The following is a 19,213-nucleotide window of genomic DNA, read 5'->3' as shown; positions in this document are numbered from 1 at the left end:
AAGAAATTGAACAGCGGCCCTCAGAGTTTATTGAAGAATAAACAAGATCTTCAGGTAATAATCGTTTATGCAATAGAGTGGCAGGTATTCATTTAAGAGGGCTGGACCCCAGCGCCTTGTCCATACAAACGTATTAGACTTCTCCCTTCCTCAATTATGGCACTAGAGAAATTATTTTTTAATATGCTATGGATATCCAGGGTTTGGTGGAAACGATCGACAAGTGCCAGACAGACTGAACCACAGATTAACTGGATGGCTGCTTTAAACGCAATTCTCGACTTCACGAATGATAGATTGCACATCAGATGACGAGTAACCTTTCGATGTGCACAGATGCAATTATTAAAATTGAGTTGGATCTTTCTGGCGAGTTTAATAAGGCAAAATTCGGAACTAAAGTATCAGAAGCACAGAACGTATACAGGGTAGGTATGTCGGGACTTCGCTAAGTGTAAGTGTGAGCAGTGCGCACGCATAAGGTACACGTGTCGTTCATATGTGGTTCAGTCTGTCTGGCGCTTGTCGATCGTTTGCACCGCATTTTTAAAATGATCTAAAAAAAGCCCGCGTGCCACATTCACCTCTGTGTGATTTCGTCCTTAAACTTAAAAAAAATATGTAATGTATATTTTTTTAGGACGATACAACGATTAACGGATTGAAAGCTTTGGCTATATGCGAATGTGAATTGGCAAACATGGCTATGCAAAATATTCACGCCGATCTTGTTGCTCTTCACTCCTTGTCCGTGTCATCAGACGAGCGAAAGCGAACGCTAGCCTTCTCGTTGATCTCCGATAAGGTTGACGATGAACTTTTTTTTATAACTTTTAATTGAAATAATTTTACAGTAGTGTAATTTCAAAACAGACTCCTGAATCTTGGTTGGACTATTGGAGTGCTGGACCCGCTTCGGCAAGTGCTTTCATAACAGGACTCTGCGAACGGGCGTCAATTGCACAGAGACGTATCCTGAACAAAGTTGACGATAATAGTGCTTTCATATTTCCTCTGTCGTCTTTCTTCAAACCACAGTGCATAATTTATGCATTGCTCTGGCAAGCTTCGCAAAGATTATCCGCTACTCCGGATAACCTCGAAGCTTTTTACAAATGGGACGACCCTGGTAAGTATTCTTAACAGTTTGCCCGCGGCCGTCTTCCATAGAATTTCTGAACTTTGCATCGGATTTTGAGCCTTATATGCGCCTATTTCAACTGATTTAAGGTTCAAAATTGGTTGAATATATTACTGAGAGTTGAATGCCATCTATTCAATTTGCTTAAAATGAATATATACCAGTCAAAATTAGTTTTTTGTTGAACCATACTGAAACCTCGTTTATGTGACGTCACGTCTTCATACAATTATGAAGAATGATTATATGACAATTAATCCAAAACTACGAGATATATTATGTATTTTATTGTTTAAAATAATACTTTATGTGTTAATTAACATATCTGGTTACTTGAGTAAATATTAAAATCTGTATTTAAGGTCGAAAACTCGATTGCCAAATTCGCGAAAAAGGTGCCGCCGCGTACAGGGCTTGTTCGCTATATTTATTGCCGCGGGCAAAGGGTTAAGCTGAATGATTCCACGGATTTTTAAGGCCAATAACAGTACGTTTTTTTTCATTTAGAACCAGATGCGTCATCTGGAAAAGTGATATTGACAGACCTATGGTTGGAAGGCGCCATTTGGGAAGCTGGTAGATTACAGCCGTGCCGTACAGACTCGGAAATTCAAGTCAAAGCACCACCTATATCTGTTTGCTTCGTTTTGAAAGTACGCGAGTACATATGTACATTTGCAAAACTAGCATTCATTATATTATTTTTAATGAAATTATATTTCTTTTAGGATTCCAGCAAATATACAAATAAAAATCTGGTGGAAATACCAATTTTCACGTCACGGGAGAGGCAAGAGATCGTTTTTAAGATAAATGCACCGTCTGCTGAGCAATTTAATAAAAACCTGTGGATTCTTAATTCTACAGCTTTGATCATATCATGAAATTTTAAATAAAAATGTGGGAGTATATGATCGAATTAAGGCAAAAATACGGGACCAAAAAGTTCTAAATTTTATCATTTAGCACAACAAACATCACAACAGATTAAAATTGAATTATGCATGTGATAAAAATCATTGGAAATGAACATGAATGTTAATAAAAGCACGTGGATTATGTTTTGATTAGTTTTATTTAAAGCATTATTGTTTTATTCTATCGAACAACAATATATTTTTTGTGTTTGTAAATATATATGTAATATACATATGTATTAAATATATTTTATGTAAACTTTAAACACTTAACAAAGATTTAATACTTTTGCCATTGCTGAAGACAGTTATCACAACATTAATCGATAAATATACTTATAATAGTTACAGTTATGTAAATACAGGAATGTTATAAGAGTTATTCTTTCATTAGAAGAATTTCAGGGGTTTTTTAATCGTTTATCTGGTTTTGATATAATAATATGTAAATATGTATAATATAAAAATAATTTTAAGTTCATGTAAAATAATCATTAAATATTTATATTTATAACAAAATAAACAGATAATTTGGTCACAATTTAATCATAGAATTACAAACTAAAAACAGCACATGATAATAGTTATAGTAAATTCCATCTATAAAGACATTATGGAGCCTCACATTAGTTTAATATTTATTTATAATATAATATATTGAGAAATCAAATTTAATTGTCAATTCATTTACAATCAGCTTCTTATGGATTATAATTATTGAAATATTTATTATTTTGTAGCAAGTTCAAACTGGCTCCATAGTGCTTTGATAAATGAAATATAGTATGCACCAGGAATATTTACAGTAATTTTACTATAGTTAAAGCATAATGTTGAGTCACTTTCCTGGTGAAACTGACTCGACTCGTAAAACCATCAAAAATATAATTTGAATTAATATTCAAGTATAAAAAATCAATGAAAAAAGCCATCAGGAAGCTTCATGCGGCCGTTCATAGACACAACGAGATCATATTCGAAATGCACATTGATATATTTCAAGTATACAATTATTATATCAAGTTAATTCGTCGACCGTAAGTAGACGACCCTCTCGGTGATCCTCACGTAGAACTTCACCCAAGGCCGCAGCACGGTGAATACCAAAATGAAGATCAACATGGCCGTAATGCCATATCGGAAGAAGTCACCGCTGGTCCACCAGCTGGAGAACAGCGGCAGGATCATTGTCACGGTGCCGAAGATGAAGGTTATGATGCCAAAGCAGCTGTGCAGCAATTTTATGTAGACCGGAGACAAAAGTGCCTTCAGTTTGGAGCTGTACAAAGTGGCAACTCCACCTAAGCCCGTCGCCGCTGCGATGATGAAGGAAGTAAGGCCGAAGCAGCCATGGAGCGACGTGAAGTGGTACTTGTCGGCGCGAATTTTGTTGGCCACGATGATGATGAAGGCTGACGTGATGCAGACGATGCTGCACACTTGCAGTATCCAGTGGCGTTGCACCCGTTGCTGATGTGATACGTTTGGGAAGAACAAAACGGTAATGTCTCCCGGAGAGAAGGCGTTCACCGCAGACGCCATGAAGAGCAGCCACTGAAACAGGTAGTTTGTGAATTAATAACAATGACTATTCGAACTGTACCTACTAAATTTAACCCACTGAATTCGAATATGACAATTTTTTTTGTAGCCGTCTTCTAGTTTATTTTTATTTTTTATTTTATTACATTTTATACCAGGAAGGCCTTACAGGTAAACTTCCTAGCCAATTACAAACAATAAAGCATTTTTATTAGGTTTTGGCTATTTGCAGGTACTATATCTTTAAATTATTGGCTATTTGCAGGTACTAGATCTGCGAATTATTGGCTATTTGCAGGTACAATATCTGCGACAGGTGGTACAATATCTGCGACAGGTGCAAAGTCTTCTGCGCATGCGCGTGAACTGTCACTATCAGCGTGTTTACCGTTAAAATTTTGTTTTAAACCTCTTAAAATTTAGTTCGAACTCGTAAAGTGACGTGGAGTAAAAAATATAATCCAAATTAGTTAATATTATTAATTGTTAAAAAAATATTATCATATACAACGTATAATACCTACGTACAAGTAGAAGCCGCGAACTGGCTAAATGATATAATAACGTGCGAAATTTGTTTGTCTCATGTATAATGAACGATTGATTAAACAAGTCTAGCATACATTAAATGTAAGAAATTATAATCGGATTATAAGTTCACGCGCATGCGCAGAAGGCTTTGAGCCTGTCGCAGATATGTATAGTACCTGCAAATAGCCACAACCTTTTTATTATACAAGTCGCTGAATTACGAGACACTGAAAACTCGCAAATTAACGAGACATCTATGAATTGTGCATACATTTTATTGTACACTAGCTGTATTACCCGGCTTCGCTCGGTATTTGTAATATAAACCGCTTAAACATGACTAATTTAATAGTAAACATTTTATTAAAAAATAAAAATTTAAATTTTTACTATCCAAACGATTCTCACTTATGAACGATGAACGGACGACGTACCCAGAACATTTCATATTGTAATTTAAAATCATTTACCGCTCGAATTACTATGTTCAAATAAAATAATAAAAAACATCGAGATTGAAAACTAAGCCTTGTAAATGTAGTGAAATGAACTGGGCCAATAAATGCTTGATAGCTCGTGAACAAAAAATATTTTTGACTTCTAAAATTCGCTAGATAATTAATTATAATTATTTTGAAGCATTAAAAAATTACCATCAATATAAAAAACATCTGACTATTGATTCCAATACTCACCTTTGGCACAGCAATACTAGATTGTGAGTTAAAAACTGCAAAAGCCCATATCTCATAAACGAGAAGAAACCAACAAAAATCATTGTCATATTTGAATTCAGTAGGCTAAACTCGGTAAAGAATGATTAGTCTCCGCTTTGGTAAGTAAAAAGCGTGATTTTTTTGTTGCTCAGTGTCATAATGGGATTGAATGATGACGCACGATAAAATATCTAAGGCTGTATTATGAGAATTGTATTGCTGTATATATGAGGATAATTTAAGTAAGGATCGTTTGGTTAAGACAAGTCAAGTTGATGTGTCGGAATGCAACCGGGTCAGAAAAATATCTTTACTGTTTGTGATGTTAGTAAGCTTCGATTTTCTGAATAATTTAGATGTTATAGTATTTTATTATCTGTTAAATAAACGACAGATCTGATCAGAGGTATTGGACCAGTTCAGATGTGGCAGCTTGTGATTTTCATCTCTTTTCGATAGCCGAGAGTATTCACCAAAACATCACTTATTGATTCAAAGAACTGGTCTCAAAAATATTTATTATACATAGATATCAACGGCAAAATGTTTTCTTATAGCAAAGTTTATAATAATGTAGACAAATCAAAGTGTTATTTATGTATGATATAATAGTACTGAACTTTGCCCATCGAAAATCTCATGATAGTATGCGAAATTTGACCCCAACTATTGTAAATGTCAATGATAATGTAACGCTCACATTATTTAATGACAACGGTCATTCATTAATATGTACACATTCTGCTTAGAGTGGTTCATCGATTTTTCGATAACATACCATACTGAAACAAACAAAAAAAATCACACATTTCAAAACATTGTACAATCTGCTTTGTACACTTTTTAATTATTAAGTATTCCTTCATTATATATGAAACAATTATATACGATTATCATACATTAGCCAGCAGTTTGGCTTAGTGATAGCGTATATATTTAGCATCACTGAGGTCATAGGTTCGTGTCCTCGCCACTGCTGGTTAGATTTGGGGGTTTTGTGACCCCAAATCGATCGTTTCTCTATCAGAGTTTGCCAATTTTATCTGATCATTGCTGAAACGGTTCCTGAAAATTGGTATTAAAAAATCTAATCCTGTTGTCACAAAAATCTGCCTGTGTATAATTTGTATTAATTATACACAGTAATCTGAAATCCATAGATGTCACTATGATTATTATTTCTGATTAATTGTTATATTCTATATATTCTGATTCTATATGTATGTATTACTGTATTTCTGATTTCTGATTGTTTATGTATTTCATTAACGTACACCCGTCGCATTGGAGCAAATCTGTAATGGCGAGTGTGTATTGATTGTGACAATAAAATAAAATAAAATACAAATCGATAACCGATTTGTGAAACATATGCTAGGAAATAACAATACAATATATTTGAACCGGTCGTTTGTGGAATTAATTCATATGAAAAATGCACAACACAATTGAATTTATGTGCGAACATACTCCAATTAAAAAGTTACAACATTGTTAGACCAGTGTCTGAATTGGAGCGTTACTAAAAGCGATTGCCATCCTTGTCTTTAGCGATGGATGTATGTGTGTGAGAGAGAGAGAGAGAGATAGACTAAAGAGAGGAATACTCACTCCGAAGACCATGAGAGTGGGGTGGAAGGAGAACAGGGAGATGCCGTCTTTGAAGCTGACTCCGGTGATGGCTGCGATGACGAGCACGACGAAGAAGGTGGTGAAGAAAGTGTAAGTGTCAGGCCGTCCATTGCCGACTCCGACTCCGGCTCCGGCTCCGGCTGTCAGCTGAGCTCGCTCGTTGTCCCTGGGGGGCGTCTCGTCTCCGTCAGTCTCCATGGCCGGTCCAGATGCAACTGAATCCGAACACCTGTGGAGCGCATCGACCCGCGCACGCGCCCTCACTTCTGAAGCTGACATTGACACTTGAAGTATCCGCCCACGTGTCGTTATACTGAGTGTTGCCACGCTGCATAAATCAACTGTCAAAATATGGCTCGGTGATTACTAGTCAAATGTGAACCGGTCACAGGACAACCGGTCGCTCTAGATCGGTCACACGTGATCACTAGTCACCGGAGCCTGAGGGGGCCGTGTATTGTTCAAAGGCTTTTTATTTATCCCATATTAATTGTATTGAGAAAGTTCAACTTAAATTTATTAAATCCTTACGCTACCTTTTTCCTACCTATACCCATTCTACTGTTTCCGACATTTTAAAAATCCTTTCTTTTAACAATCTTTCTGTCAGGCGACGACATACTGATGCTATATTCTTCTTTAAGCTCATAAATGGTTTTATGGAGGATGAACGAATGAGACGACTGGCATGTTAATGCACGTGTTTATTATATGACAGCTGAAGACAGAGTGAGTAGTGGCTCTCCGAACCCAGCCGGGTTGGTCCCCACTCGCAGGAAGGCAACCAAACTCGACCATGTCGTATAAGCGAGCCGCCACAGTTTCCTTGATTGTTCTGATTTACTGAATAAGGTTAATTTCAGAATCCCAGTTCGGTACTCTAGACGCGTTGCACTCTTTTCACTTGATCCTTTCAATACTAATTCCCAAAAATATTTTTATCTGCAGCGCGTTTATCGTATGTTTAACGGAGAGCTGAATGAGGTTGATCTATTTGGTATTTCCCTACATCAATTCAGGTCTAACATCAAGAGAATCTTGACCGATTGATTCATTTCTTCTCCTATTCTATTTTTCCAATATTTCCAATATTTTTATACTTTAGTTTAGTTATGTAATGTGCTATTTAATCATATTATAGCTTTCATTCTTTTCCTTTTCATTTGTTTATTTTGTATTTACCTTTTTCATTTGTTTTATATTTGTAAATTTCAATTTCTTCTTATATTCTATTTTATAACCTTTTCCAAATACTTTAATACTATAGTTTAATTATGCAATGTTCTACATATTTTGTCATGCCTTTATTCTTTACTTTTTAATTTGTTTTCCTCATATTTATCTTTTTCATTTTTGTAAAAATCTATTATTGGACTCGGATGTTACATATATTATTTATTTACTATTTGTTTTTTTATACATATCTATGTACATCCTGTCTGTTGATTTTTCAATTAATAAAATAAAAAATAAAAAATAAAGGTTGTAAATGCATTGTTAAAGGTTTGCCAAACAATGGATAGCACTGTGACTATCCTACCTCTAGTGATCACCCATCACACTAAAGGTCTGTTCATACCTAGTCAGCACGTACCGACTTCAGCAGGTATCCGGCCGTACGAAAAGTATTCTTTGGTACATTTTGTATGGGTATATTCATACCAACCGTCACGTTTACGCCACGGCAGGCTTACAGCAGTACCCGAAATTTCCTGTTCATACCTTACAATAACATCCGTCAACGTATCGTATCCGTTTTTTTGGCCATCGTGAAAATATACACGCGAATTACGTGCCATGAGTCTGCCGCTTTGCTGTTTTGGACCAATTATCGATAGTGACAGTTGACAGCTGTTCAATCTTTCGACATGGTTTTGGCGCAAATATTTAAAAAAAAATTTAAATTTTTTACGGAAATATTTAAAAAAAAATTTGACCATCATCCACAAGCTCCTTATACAGTGTCCAAAACTCTCCTTCAGTTTTTCTATTTTTTAACATGGGATGCACATCAAAACGCCTCTGTGTTTTTTTATTGCCTTCTTGAGCTTTTTCTTCCAACAACAGCGCGATTATACATAATTTTTCGTTCGATAAACGTCGAAACATTTTTGCTGACTTGTATTCTGACGCGTAGCTACGAATGCACGTGTATGCATTCATATTGCAAGTACTCGACAATACGATGTAAGCAATATTGCGCCGTATCGTCATGGCCTCTAATGTATAAGTAAGCCGATTTTGCCTTGCACACGGCCAAATTGCTGTAAACATGACGTGACCACGACGTGTAGGTAGATATGAATAGAAATGTAATAAAATGACATATTTGAAACGGAGTCGTGCAGTGCTGAAGCCGTGCAGTGCTGTTAAGTATGAACAGACCTTAACCTTTCCCTTACGGTGCTAAAAAATTACGCGTGCAGCGGTGATGTCGACTCAGTCGTTCTAGAAATTCGTGATTTTAAAGTCTGATAAATATGAATATTTAATCATTTTTCCTTCTATTCATGACTATAGTAATAGTCCGTATCTATATAAATGAATATATATGTATCAATATTGGTAATATACTGCTAAAAACGATCTAAAAAGCATGAAATTGAAGACGCGTGAACGACAATCCCAGAAGGCCGCCCATCTCCAAGTGAGGACGAACACTAGGCCCCCACTCCGCGACTCGCTGATCAGAAATCACGCCATATCCGCCAGAATTACGCGATGATTCAAAACCTATGCGTAAAAATATATTCAATTTTTTCATCAAATAAAATAAAATATGTTTATATGTACTTTTCATGTATTTATTTTCACAATAATAATTTTAATACACAAATACATAAATTGATAAAAAAAAAAGAGAAGTAAACGTAAATAAAAAAAATACAATATTGGGCATAGCTAATTCCAAACTAAGTTCTCTAATAAATAATTTTCGTCGACTTCTGTTATTCGCCTTCCATTCTAGATATTTCTGCGCCCATAGCAAATATGCATTTAGCGCAGCTATATCCAGCATCTCCATAAACACTCTAAAAGGCCATCTTCTTGTTGATCTTGCACAAGAATACTCACTTGTCATTTTATCGCCGGTATCTACTGCACCTTTTGTTTTATTATAAAACATTATTATTTCCGGCTTCTTTTCTTCATGACTACTCACTTCACTTTCATGAAATTGAGTAGACAATAGCAAAACTGCTTTATTTTTTTTGGCACATACGAAACTAATGTCTTGGTTGATGTAAAACCAAACAAGCTACTGTGTAAAAGTCTATGTTTCGATGGTAAAAATTCTTTGGGAATTTCCCGTTTATTTTTACGTAGGGTACCAGTTAGAGTTAGCCCTTTATCTAAAAGGCTATCAGCTAATGCCACCGAAGTAAAAAAGTTGTCCGTTGTTACACCTCTATTGGTGCCATATTGCGGTTGAACTAAATCCATCACTACACGATTCCCTTGATTTATCTCTCGGCAATTATTAACCATACCTGTATAAACCTGTATATTTAATATATATGCTGTTGAAGAGTCAGCCGATACCCACATTTTTATTCCATATCTACCGGGTTTCGACTTCATATACACGCGGAATGGGCAATTGCCTCTATAGGTAGCCAAACGTTCATCCACAGTAATGTTGCAACTTGGAGAATAATTACGTTTACATTCTTCTACAAATTCATTAAAAATTGTCCTGATAGGTTCTAATTTATCAGACGACACGTGTATTCTTTCTTGTCTGGTTTCTTTGTCGTCAAAACGAATTTGACTGAATATTGTGATGAACCTACCCCGAGACATAGATGCCGTAAAAAATCGTTGGCAAAAAGCGCTGTCATTAGTCCACAATTCATTTAAGCCTAATTTTCGGGTCCTATTTCTGCCAGACGCAAGCATTATTCCAATGAATGCAAGCAATTCTTCTGCCAATATCGGCTCGATAATTTTCGTGGATGTACGATGTAACTGACGATTCGTTTGTTCACATATTTCTCTCACCATATTTGAATTTATAAACAAAGAGAACATTTCTCTAATAGTATTTACAGTAGTGCTACCATTTATAAGTCCTGAATTTTCGGTAACAATATTGCACTCTCTACGTCTTGAGGATGATGGTGGTAATGAATTCCATTGAAATCCATGATTCGATGTATACACTTCTTCGTCTTCATTTTCACTGGCCTCTAATTCCGAATCTGTATCTTCCATATCTTCAATAAAATCTTCCGTATCAGTAAAATTATCATTTATTTCAAAATCGAGATCGCTATCATATTCCTCTTCATTCATCAAATTTCTTTCAGCCATTTTTTTCTAAAATTAAAATTGTCTTTGAAAATATAAATATAATATACAATGTAGCATAGCAAATTAAAAAAAAATAACATTAAATAATTATTACCGTATTTACTATATAATAATCAAGAAACACAAATAAAGTGCTGGTCCACACGGTACAAAAAAGCTCCGAAACGAAAAAAACAACACGCGCGCACCGAGAACGGGACACGACAAAAGGAAAAAACGTAATAACACACACTGCATTTGCGCATTATGCCCGATTCTTCGATAAAATATTTTTTTCTGTTGCGTCAGATAAATACGTGTATATTATAATAATTCTATCTAATACATTAATGTATTGCTGAGGAATACCCAAAATATGAACTCTGTATTTAGTATATTTACAGAGATATTCACACAATTAGAGTAAATGTCGACTATGTTTCTATCACCGGTAAGGAAAGGTTAAAACTGTTTTCTCGTGACCGATTTTAGGGTGTGACCAGTTTTAGTGTGACGGGTGATCACGTGTGACCGATCTAGAGCGACCGGTTGTCCTGTGACTGATTTACATATGAATAGTAGTCCGTTTACCCAAAATATACCCTCGATGAAAATTTTGCGCATGGCAAGGAAATCCTTTAGAGGTCTGACCGCACTATACGATAACCGAACGATCCTTCACTTCACAACAGTGTGCGACAATATTAGGCAAACCGCACTTGAACGACAGATTATGTCAATCATTCGTTCGATACCTCGGAGCAAAATGGACGAAACGGACGCTATTAGGTCTGTTCACACATAACAGCACTACACGTTTTCAGCACTGCACGACTCCGTTTCAAATATGTCATTTTATTTCATTTCTATTCATATACACGCCACGGTCACGCCACGTTTACAGCACTTTGGCCGAGTGCAAGGCAAAATCGGCTTACTTATACATTACAGGCCATGACGATACGGCGCAATATTGCTTACGTCGTATTGTCGAGTTCTTTAAATATGAATGCATACACGTGCATCCGTAGCTACGCGTCAGAGTACAAGTCAGCAAAAATGTTTCGGCGTTTATCGAACGAAAAATTATGTATAATAGCGTTGTTGTTGGAAGAAGAAGCTCAAGAAGGTAATAAAAAAGCACGGAGGTGTTTTGATGTGCATTTTATTAAATTTATTTGAATCGAAAAATATATAATATTCAACCAATTGAATTGTTCCCAACCAAAAATACTTACAAACAAACTTATAAAGTCACCCAACCGTTGAACTTCCTCTGTTAATTAGATTATTCGTCACATTGCGGTGGTCACAAAGACAATTTTTGCCATGAAAATTTTTGCCGCGAATACACAATATTTGGCATTCAAGTTCTCATTAGTATGATAGTTATCGTTAGTATGATGGACTTTTCGGCTGCTAGATGTTCCGTTATAGAGATTTTAGTGCTTGGGGATGAGTCCTTTGTGACCAGTAATCACCGAACCCTTTCTCTAGCGCCAAAACCATGTCGAAATATTGAACAGCTGTCAACTGTCACTATCGATAACACTGAACAACAAAAAAAAAAATACCAGAGCGGAGACCAGCCAATGTTTACTAAGTTTGACCCACTGAATTCGAATATGATATTGATTTTTGTTGGTGGATGATCGTTTACGAGATACGAGCGTTTAAAAAATGCGCGATTTTTACAGTTTTTTGGCTTTAAGCGTATTTGGAACTTACTTAGATTCTGTCATGTCTATGACAGAATCTAAGTAAGGATCGTTTGGTTAAGCTTAAGACAAGCCAAGTTGATGTGTCGGAATGCAACCCGATCAGAAAAATATCTTAAATTGTTCGTGATATTAGTTAGCTTCGATTTTCTGAATAATTCACATGTTGTAGTATTGTATTATCTGTTAAAAAAACTACAGATCATAACAGATCTGATTAGAGGTACTGGACCACTCTCTGTGCAGTTCAGATATGGTAGCTTGTGATTTTCATCTCTTTTTAGATACCTCTACTTTCACTTACGATTATTGATAGCTGAGAGTGTTCACCACAAAATATCACCGATATGTAGATTCAAGGAACTGGTCTCAAAAATATTTATTATAGACATCAACGTCAAAATGTTTTCTTAGAGCAAATTTTATAATAATGTTGACAAATCGAAGTGTTATTTATGTACATACATATATATATATATATATATATATATATATATATATATATATATATATATATATATATATATATATATATATATATATATATATATATATATATATATATATATATATATATATATATATATATATATATATATATATATATATATATATATATATGAACAAAGTTCAATACTATTATATTATATATATATATATATATATATATATATATATATATATATATATATATATATATATATATATATATATATATATATATATATATATAATATAATAGTATTGAACTTTGTTCATCAAAAGTCTCATGATAGTATGCGAAATTTGACCCCAACTATTGTAAATGTGAATGATAATGTAACGCTCACATTATTTAATGACAACGGTCATTCATTAATATGTACAAATTCTGCTTAGAGTGGTTCATCGATTTTTCGATAACATACCATACTGAAACAAACAATAAAAATCACACATTTCAAAACATTGTACAATCTCCTTTGTGCACTTTTTAATTATTAAGTATTCCTTTATTATATAGGAAACAATTATATACGATCATCATACAAATCGATAAACATATGCTAGAAAATAACAATACAATGTATTTGAACCGGTCGTCTGTGGAATGAATGCGTATGAAAAAAATAATTTATGTGCGATGATTTGGCCCGAATGCAAATCAAAGATACGGAATCTTTCATGTCTATGATTCAGGACGTTGGCTGAGCGTGAACCTTCTGAATCACCCAATAAATGCTGTGAAGCGACTTTGGCCTTTTATTTGGATCCTCCACCCATCCCACGCAACAATATAATAAGAGGAAGTTCCGAAAGGCTTTTTATTCAAAAATTCAAAGATTTAGTTAAAAAGTGTCCTTCTGCAAAACATATAATAATACAAAAAACTATTTTCTGGTAAAGATAGTAAAAAAATATTTTTGCTTGGTTTTCAGACAAAATACCACTGTGCAGCGGTCATTGATTTTATTTATAATTTTTAGGATTTGATCTGAGGAAAGCACAACATAATTAACACTACAATTGTTAGCTAGTGCTTAGTTGTTGGCTAAATTTTTAAATTTAATATAACATTTAAATTTATTAATTTTTAATTTTTAAATTTATTAATATTTAATTTTTAAATTTATTAATTTTTAAATTTATTAATTTTTAAATTTATTAATTTTTAATTTTTAAATTTAATATAATATTCTGTTACCACTACATATTTCCAATTCGCTTTTTTTTTCATAACGGGAAGCAATGCAGTCATTGGCCACTAGGCTTTTAAATTTTTATAAACAAGATCCCTATGAAATTACTGATTGTATTGTGTATCCTCTATGTTTACTATGGTAAACGGATTATTGCGCAAATTCGCGATCGCGTGCACAAATATCTAGCACTCGAGTTCTCGTTAGTACAATATTTCGCGTGCGTACCTTTTGATTGATGGGGTTTTTGGATGCCAGATGTTCCGTGATCGAGATTTTAGTGACGTGCGCGAGATCGCTTTTTGCGGAATAATCACTGAATCGTTCACTAATATATTAATCTATTATTTTAATTTAAGTGGCCAATTACTATAGGTTGTCTCTTAGTCACTTTATAGCTGCGGATTTATTCTTAATAAGATGAGTATGTCCAAGGAAAGGTCGTCAGTCAATGAAAAGCCCATGTGGCGTCTCATGAGTTGAAAGAATCATCTCATGTCAATTTGAATAAGGAGTTTGTACTTAATTTAATTTCTAACTAATGTATTTAATGCTATTTCATTAAATAAGAGTGTATTTAATGCTATTTCATTAAATTTGCTTGAAAGTCATATCAAATATGAATTTCACACGACAATAGCGAAAGCGTATACATTTCTATAGTGTTTTGATAAATTTAATAAAATACATAATTATTTTTTTGGAAATATTTGTTGTATGTGATTTATAATAGAAGGTGAGATGAAGTCATAAAAAACATAAACAAGGACACAAAAATATACTATTTATTCAATCAAACAGTATATCAAACAGCATTTACATTTTTTTTCATTTCATACAACTGATAATATATGTATATATTTTTATATTTCTTACAAACAATGTACAGGGTAGTTAACGATATGTTATTTGTAATTACACAATGTAAAATTTATGATTTTTAAATTGATTACCTTGTTTAGCTCCATCGTCAGATTTTCGAAATTTTCAAGAAATCATAACATTTTGAAATATTTTTCACAATTCTTTAATTTGATCTGTAAGTCAAATATGTAAATAACGAGGAAAACAATACATAGATACAAATTACAGTAGTATAATTAACAACCTGTTTTAGTAAGGGTTTATATTTATTGATTTTTAGCATGCATAATATATAGTTTAAACTACATACACAGAAATATAGTTATGAGACAGAAAACTATATACTTATAACGTTAAATGTGAACAATGGGAATTTTTTTGTGTGACAAAAGAAAACTCTGATTTATTTGTATGAAAAGAATTAGTAATACACTTACATTAACTATAACATGTATTATTTTACACAAATTAACTGACGTATGAATAATAAAATGAGCAACTCAAATTAGCACCATTAACGTTAACTTAAATCATTAAAATATTCATGTGATACACAATTTCATAATGTGAGCAAAAACACTAATTTGAATCACAATATATGAATACGTATGCCTAATAAATAACATTTTAAACAACTTAACCAGAATTTATACTCAAATATATGAAAAAAAAACATGGTTTAATTCCATCAATGTACTCAATATATAAGATCTTTACAATTATCGGTGACTGATACAGTTTCAATGTACACGCATTTGTTTTTTATACATTTAAAACTTGCCAAATAGAATTGGGAAAATACGTCTCTGTGATATAAAATAACTATACGCCAAAATGGTAACGCGATCGGAGTACGAATTAACCTATTTTTCACTGAAAGCAGTGGCGTAACTATAAAAATTTGACCCGCATGCAAAAGTTACCAAAAGGGCCCCATTTTTTTACAATTAATTTATTGAATGTAAAAAGATTTTTTTTCAATTAAAAAAATAAACTTGCAAATTTTAAATTTTCTTCTCAGCCTATATTTTATTTTGAAAATTTTGCAATCACATCTTTTAAAGACATTTTATGAACTTCTCCATGTTAATATTGCAAATTCGCCGAATCAGATTTTTTTAAAAATCTGTTTCATGTTAAATGACTGTTTTCAGTTAGTGTTAAATAATATTTTTAATTTATAAATTTATTTTTAATTATAAATAAAATGCGGTGCATGCGACCTTAAGATCGAAAACACACAGCGGTGCACGTGGCACGTGTTTTTTTTTAGTTACTTTTAAACATGCAAAAAGAGTGCCTTGAACATATTCATGGAACGTCCAGTACGCCCCGCCCCAAAATTACTCTCTGGGGTGTTTTCGGTAAAACTGTTCCCTTGTATTTATCCTTGCTTGACAGTGATCGATAACGGTGTATCCCATATTTGAAGAAATGTAGGAGACCACTCATAGCGGGGAGCCATGCACACGATATGCCGTTCATCGCTGTGTGTTTTCGCCCTAATGCGGGGCATGCGGTGCATGCGACCTTAAGAACTCACATGCCCCGCGGTAAAGTAGTTACGCCACTGACTGAAAGTGTGTAATATTAATTTAAATTTCAAGTCTAACATTTAATAAATTTTGCACATATTCTAGTAAAACTTTAAAATGTAAAGAATTACGGTGTAAATTTCATATCGAGCCCATTTAAATAAATTGTATTCGGGGTGCGGTGATTTATTGGAGTCGAAATAATTATTAAATAAAAAAATGTCTGGTGGCGAGATGATTGGTTGAAAATGATTTTCCTATGTATAACTACTTATAACGAATACATTTTACACGTGTAATATTTTAACATTGGTGAACTATTTACATTTAACGGCTTTTTGCTACCACATGCAAATATTTTAGTGTCATAACTCGGGATGTATGCACATATATGTACATACATATATACTGTATCAGGGGCGTGCAGTGACTTAATTAAATGAATATTTGAAAGGATGCTACACCACAAAATACTTAAAAAATCAAAGCAAAACATAGTTTGAGAAGCCGTTTGCTAGGAAATTGCAATCTTTGGGATTTATTTTAAATTTAACAACACGCCATTGATCCATATATTATATATATGTATATATGCAGACATACATCAACAATACACATTAACCATATCTTACTTTATACAGTCTTCAACTACGCATAGATATACAAAGGTATCTTGACATCTTTCTAGTAGGGTAAACATAATTTTCCACCAAATGAGATTATGCGAAAACACACCTTTCAAACTATCACAGTTAAAAAAAAAAAAGGAAAAAAATGCATTATCGTTCAGTATATTAAGGTAATGGTACCATTCACCTTCTGGGACTCAATCCTTGGCAGTTTTTTCTTTTTTTTTAGTTAAAATGCTAATAAAAACAGTTTCGTTTAAATTTATATTGAAAACCAGTGTTGTGCCCGTTGGATATTAACGGATGGTTTCAGAATGGAATTGATACACAAATTAAAATAAAGTTATATGTTATATATGAATATAGTGTCACCCATCGCGCGGCCTGACGTTGCACATGTCTTTTTTCGCTCGGCCTGACGTCACACGATGCTCCAAACCCCCCCCACTTCCCCACTACCACGCTTCCCCGCGTTTCCTCGACCACTCGACTCTGATTGGCTGTCACATCGCGTCCGTTTATATATACATATATAATAATGATTAAATATGGCAAAGCTTTAGCTACTGAACTTTATTTATAAACCAGTTATATTGCAATCGATACATATTTATAATCTTTTGAAATAAAAGTTTTAATCAAGAATTGCCGAGGATTGGGTGCCGGATAGAAAATGATACTTATACGATAAACTTGAAACGAATTTGAATAATATACGTATGTTTAATTGCCCAAAATCAAGTTGTGTTTATAAAAATATAGCACTCATTTTCATTGTTTTAAAACTAATATATAATATGAATAATGTAACATTATATTTTTGAAAATTTATAATAATAAAAATAACAAAGAGAATATTTGTAAATGCTTTGAGATATTTTTAGACTTTAGTTATTTAAAAAAATATGTAATATTTTTATGCATTTAAGAAACAATTTCAAGGCCGAACATTCTTTACTGTATAATCCCATCTCATATCAATTTTTACAAACTAATGATCACAGCTAAGTTTACAGTCACTAGTTTTAAGGTACATTGAACATTGAATATTCTAATTTATTAATATATATATATATATATATGTATATATATATGTACAATTGCCAAAATTCGCCATATAAACCAACACGAATATCCAAAATCCATTTTTCCTCAATTAATGTCATAATTGTATTCAACAATGTTCAATTTTATCAAGAAATGTGGTTTTACAGTAACAGAAAATGGGGAGCGGTGGGGGGGGGGGGGGGGGGGATGGTGGTATAATATGTTATATATGTATTTTCATTTAATAAATATTGAAACTCAAAATTCTAATTAAAATAGATACAATTTCACAATTGAGACTAGTGTCATTGATTATTATTTTAATTCAATTAGCAAATCTCATACAATTTTTTTGGACGAGAAGTTACAAAATAAATCTTTCGTGTATGAAAATTATCTAAAGTAGGACCTGCCCATTTAGTATAGAGTAATAAAATATATTTTTATTTATATATTATATCATCATAATTAGATTTTTCTGCAAATATTGTCTTGCTGTTTTCAAATTTTTCATTTAAAGTATATAATATGTATATAGCATTTTAACGCCGTCACGAACAAAATTTACTATACATAATATGTATTTCATATAATATATATATATATATATATATATATGTATATATATAATGTTTTAAAAATATCCAAAATATGAATATGTATAATATATTCAAATAATGACACCGAATCAAAAAATGTATATAAAAATTCAAAAGGGAATAAACCATCAGGTGAATTTTTTTTAAAAATATCTAGAAAAATATCACATAATAAATATTCATTTCAGGGGAAATTCATTTCTGTACAGGTTATAATTGATTGTATATAGATAACAATTATAATGTAAAAAATATATATAATATAGGTATGTGAATAATATAATATACACTTTAAAATTAATTCGTAAATAATTTTCATACTATACATTTTTGGAAATAAGCATCGATTTGTAACTTCATGAAATGTAGT

The 19,213-nt window shown here is 32.9% G+C and overlaps 2 protein-coding genes across 2 annotated transcripts in view; one reads left to right on the top strand and one right to left on the bottom strand.

Annotated features, from left to right (window-relative positions):
- Positions 1–2,204, top strand: part of btv (dynein cytoplasmic heavy chain beethoven) — a 53,415-nt gene extending 51,211 nt beyond the window's left edge. Inside the window, exons 71-75 of the mRNA XM_077440480.1 lie at positions 1–54; positions 641–805; positions 874–1,129; positions 1,649–1,794; positions 1,870–2,204. The exon at positions 1–54 is cut by the window's left edge and continues 83 nt beyond it. Coding sequence (XP_077296606.1) covers positions 1–54; positions 641–805; positions 874–1,129; positions 1,649–1,794; positions 1,870–2,025 — 777 coding nt within the window. The 3' untranslated portion in view covers positions 2,026–2,204. The remainder of the gene's footprint in view (positions 55–640; positions 806–873; positions 1,130–1,648; positions 1,795–1,869) is intronic.
- LOC143918529 (transmembrane reductase CYB561D2-like) lies at positions 2,202–6,780 on the bottom strand. The gene is made up of 2 exons (XM_077440457.1): positions 6,459–6,780; positions 2,202–3,612 (listed from the first exon to the last, which is right to left on the bottom strand). Exons 1-2 carry the CDS (start codon positions 6,756–6,758, stop codon positions 3,082–3,084), a joined length of 831 nt encoding a protein of 276 aa, XP_077296583.1. The 5' UTR covers positions 6,759–6,780; the 3' UTR covers positions 2,202–3,081.
- Positions 6,781–19,213: the final 12,433 nt, after the last annotated feature.

Source organism: Arctopsyche grandis, chromosome 11 (genome assembly GCF_051622035.1).
Source record: "Arctopsyche grandis isolate Sample6627 chromosome 11, ASM5162203v2, whole genome shotgun sequence".
NCBI lineage: Eukaryota > Metazoa > Arthropoda > Insecta > Trichoptera > Hydropsychidae > Arctopsyche > Arctopsyche grandis.
Note: the sequence above shows the minus strand (reverse complement) of the source record. Positions and strands in the feature narration are given on the sequence as shown.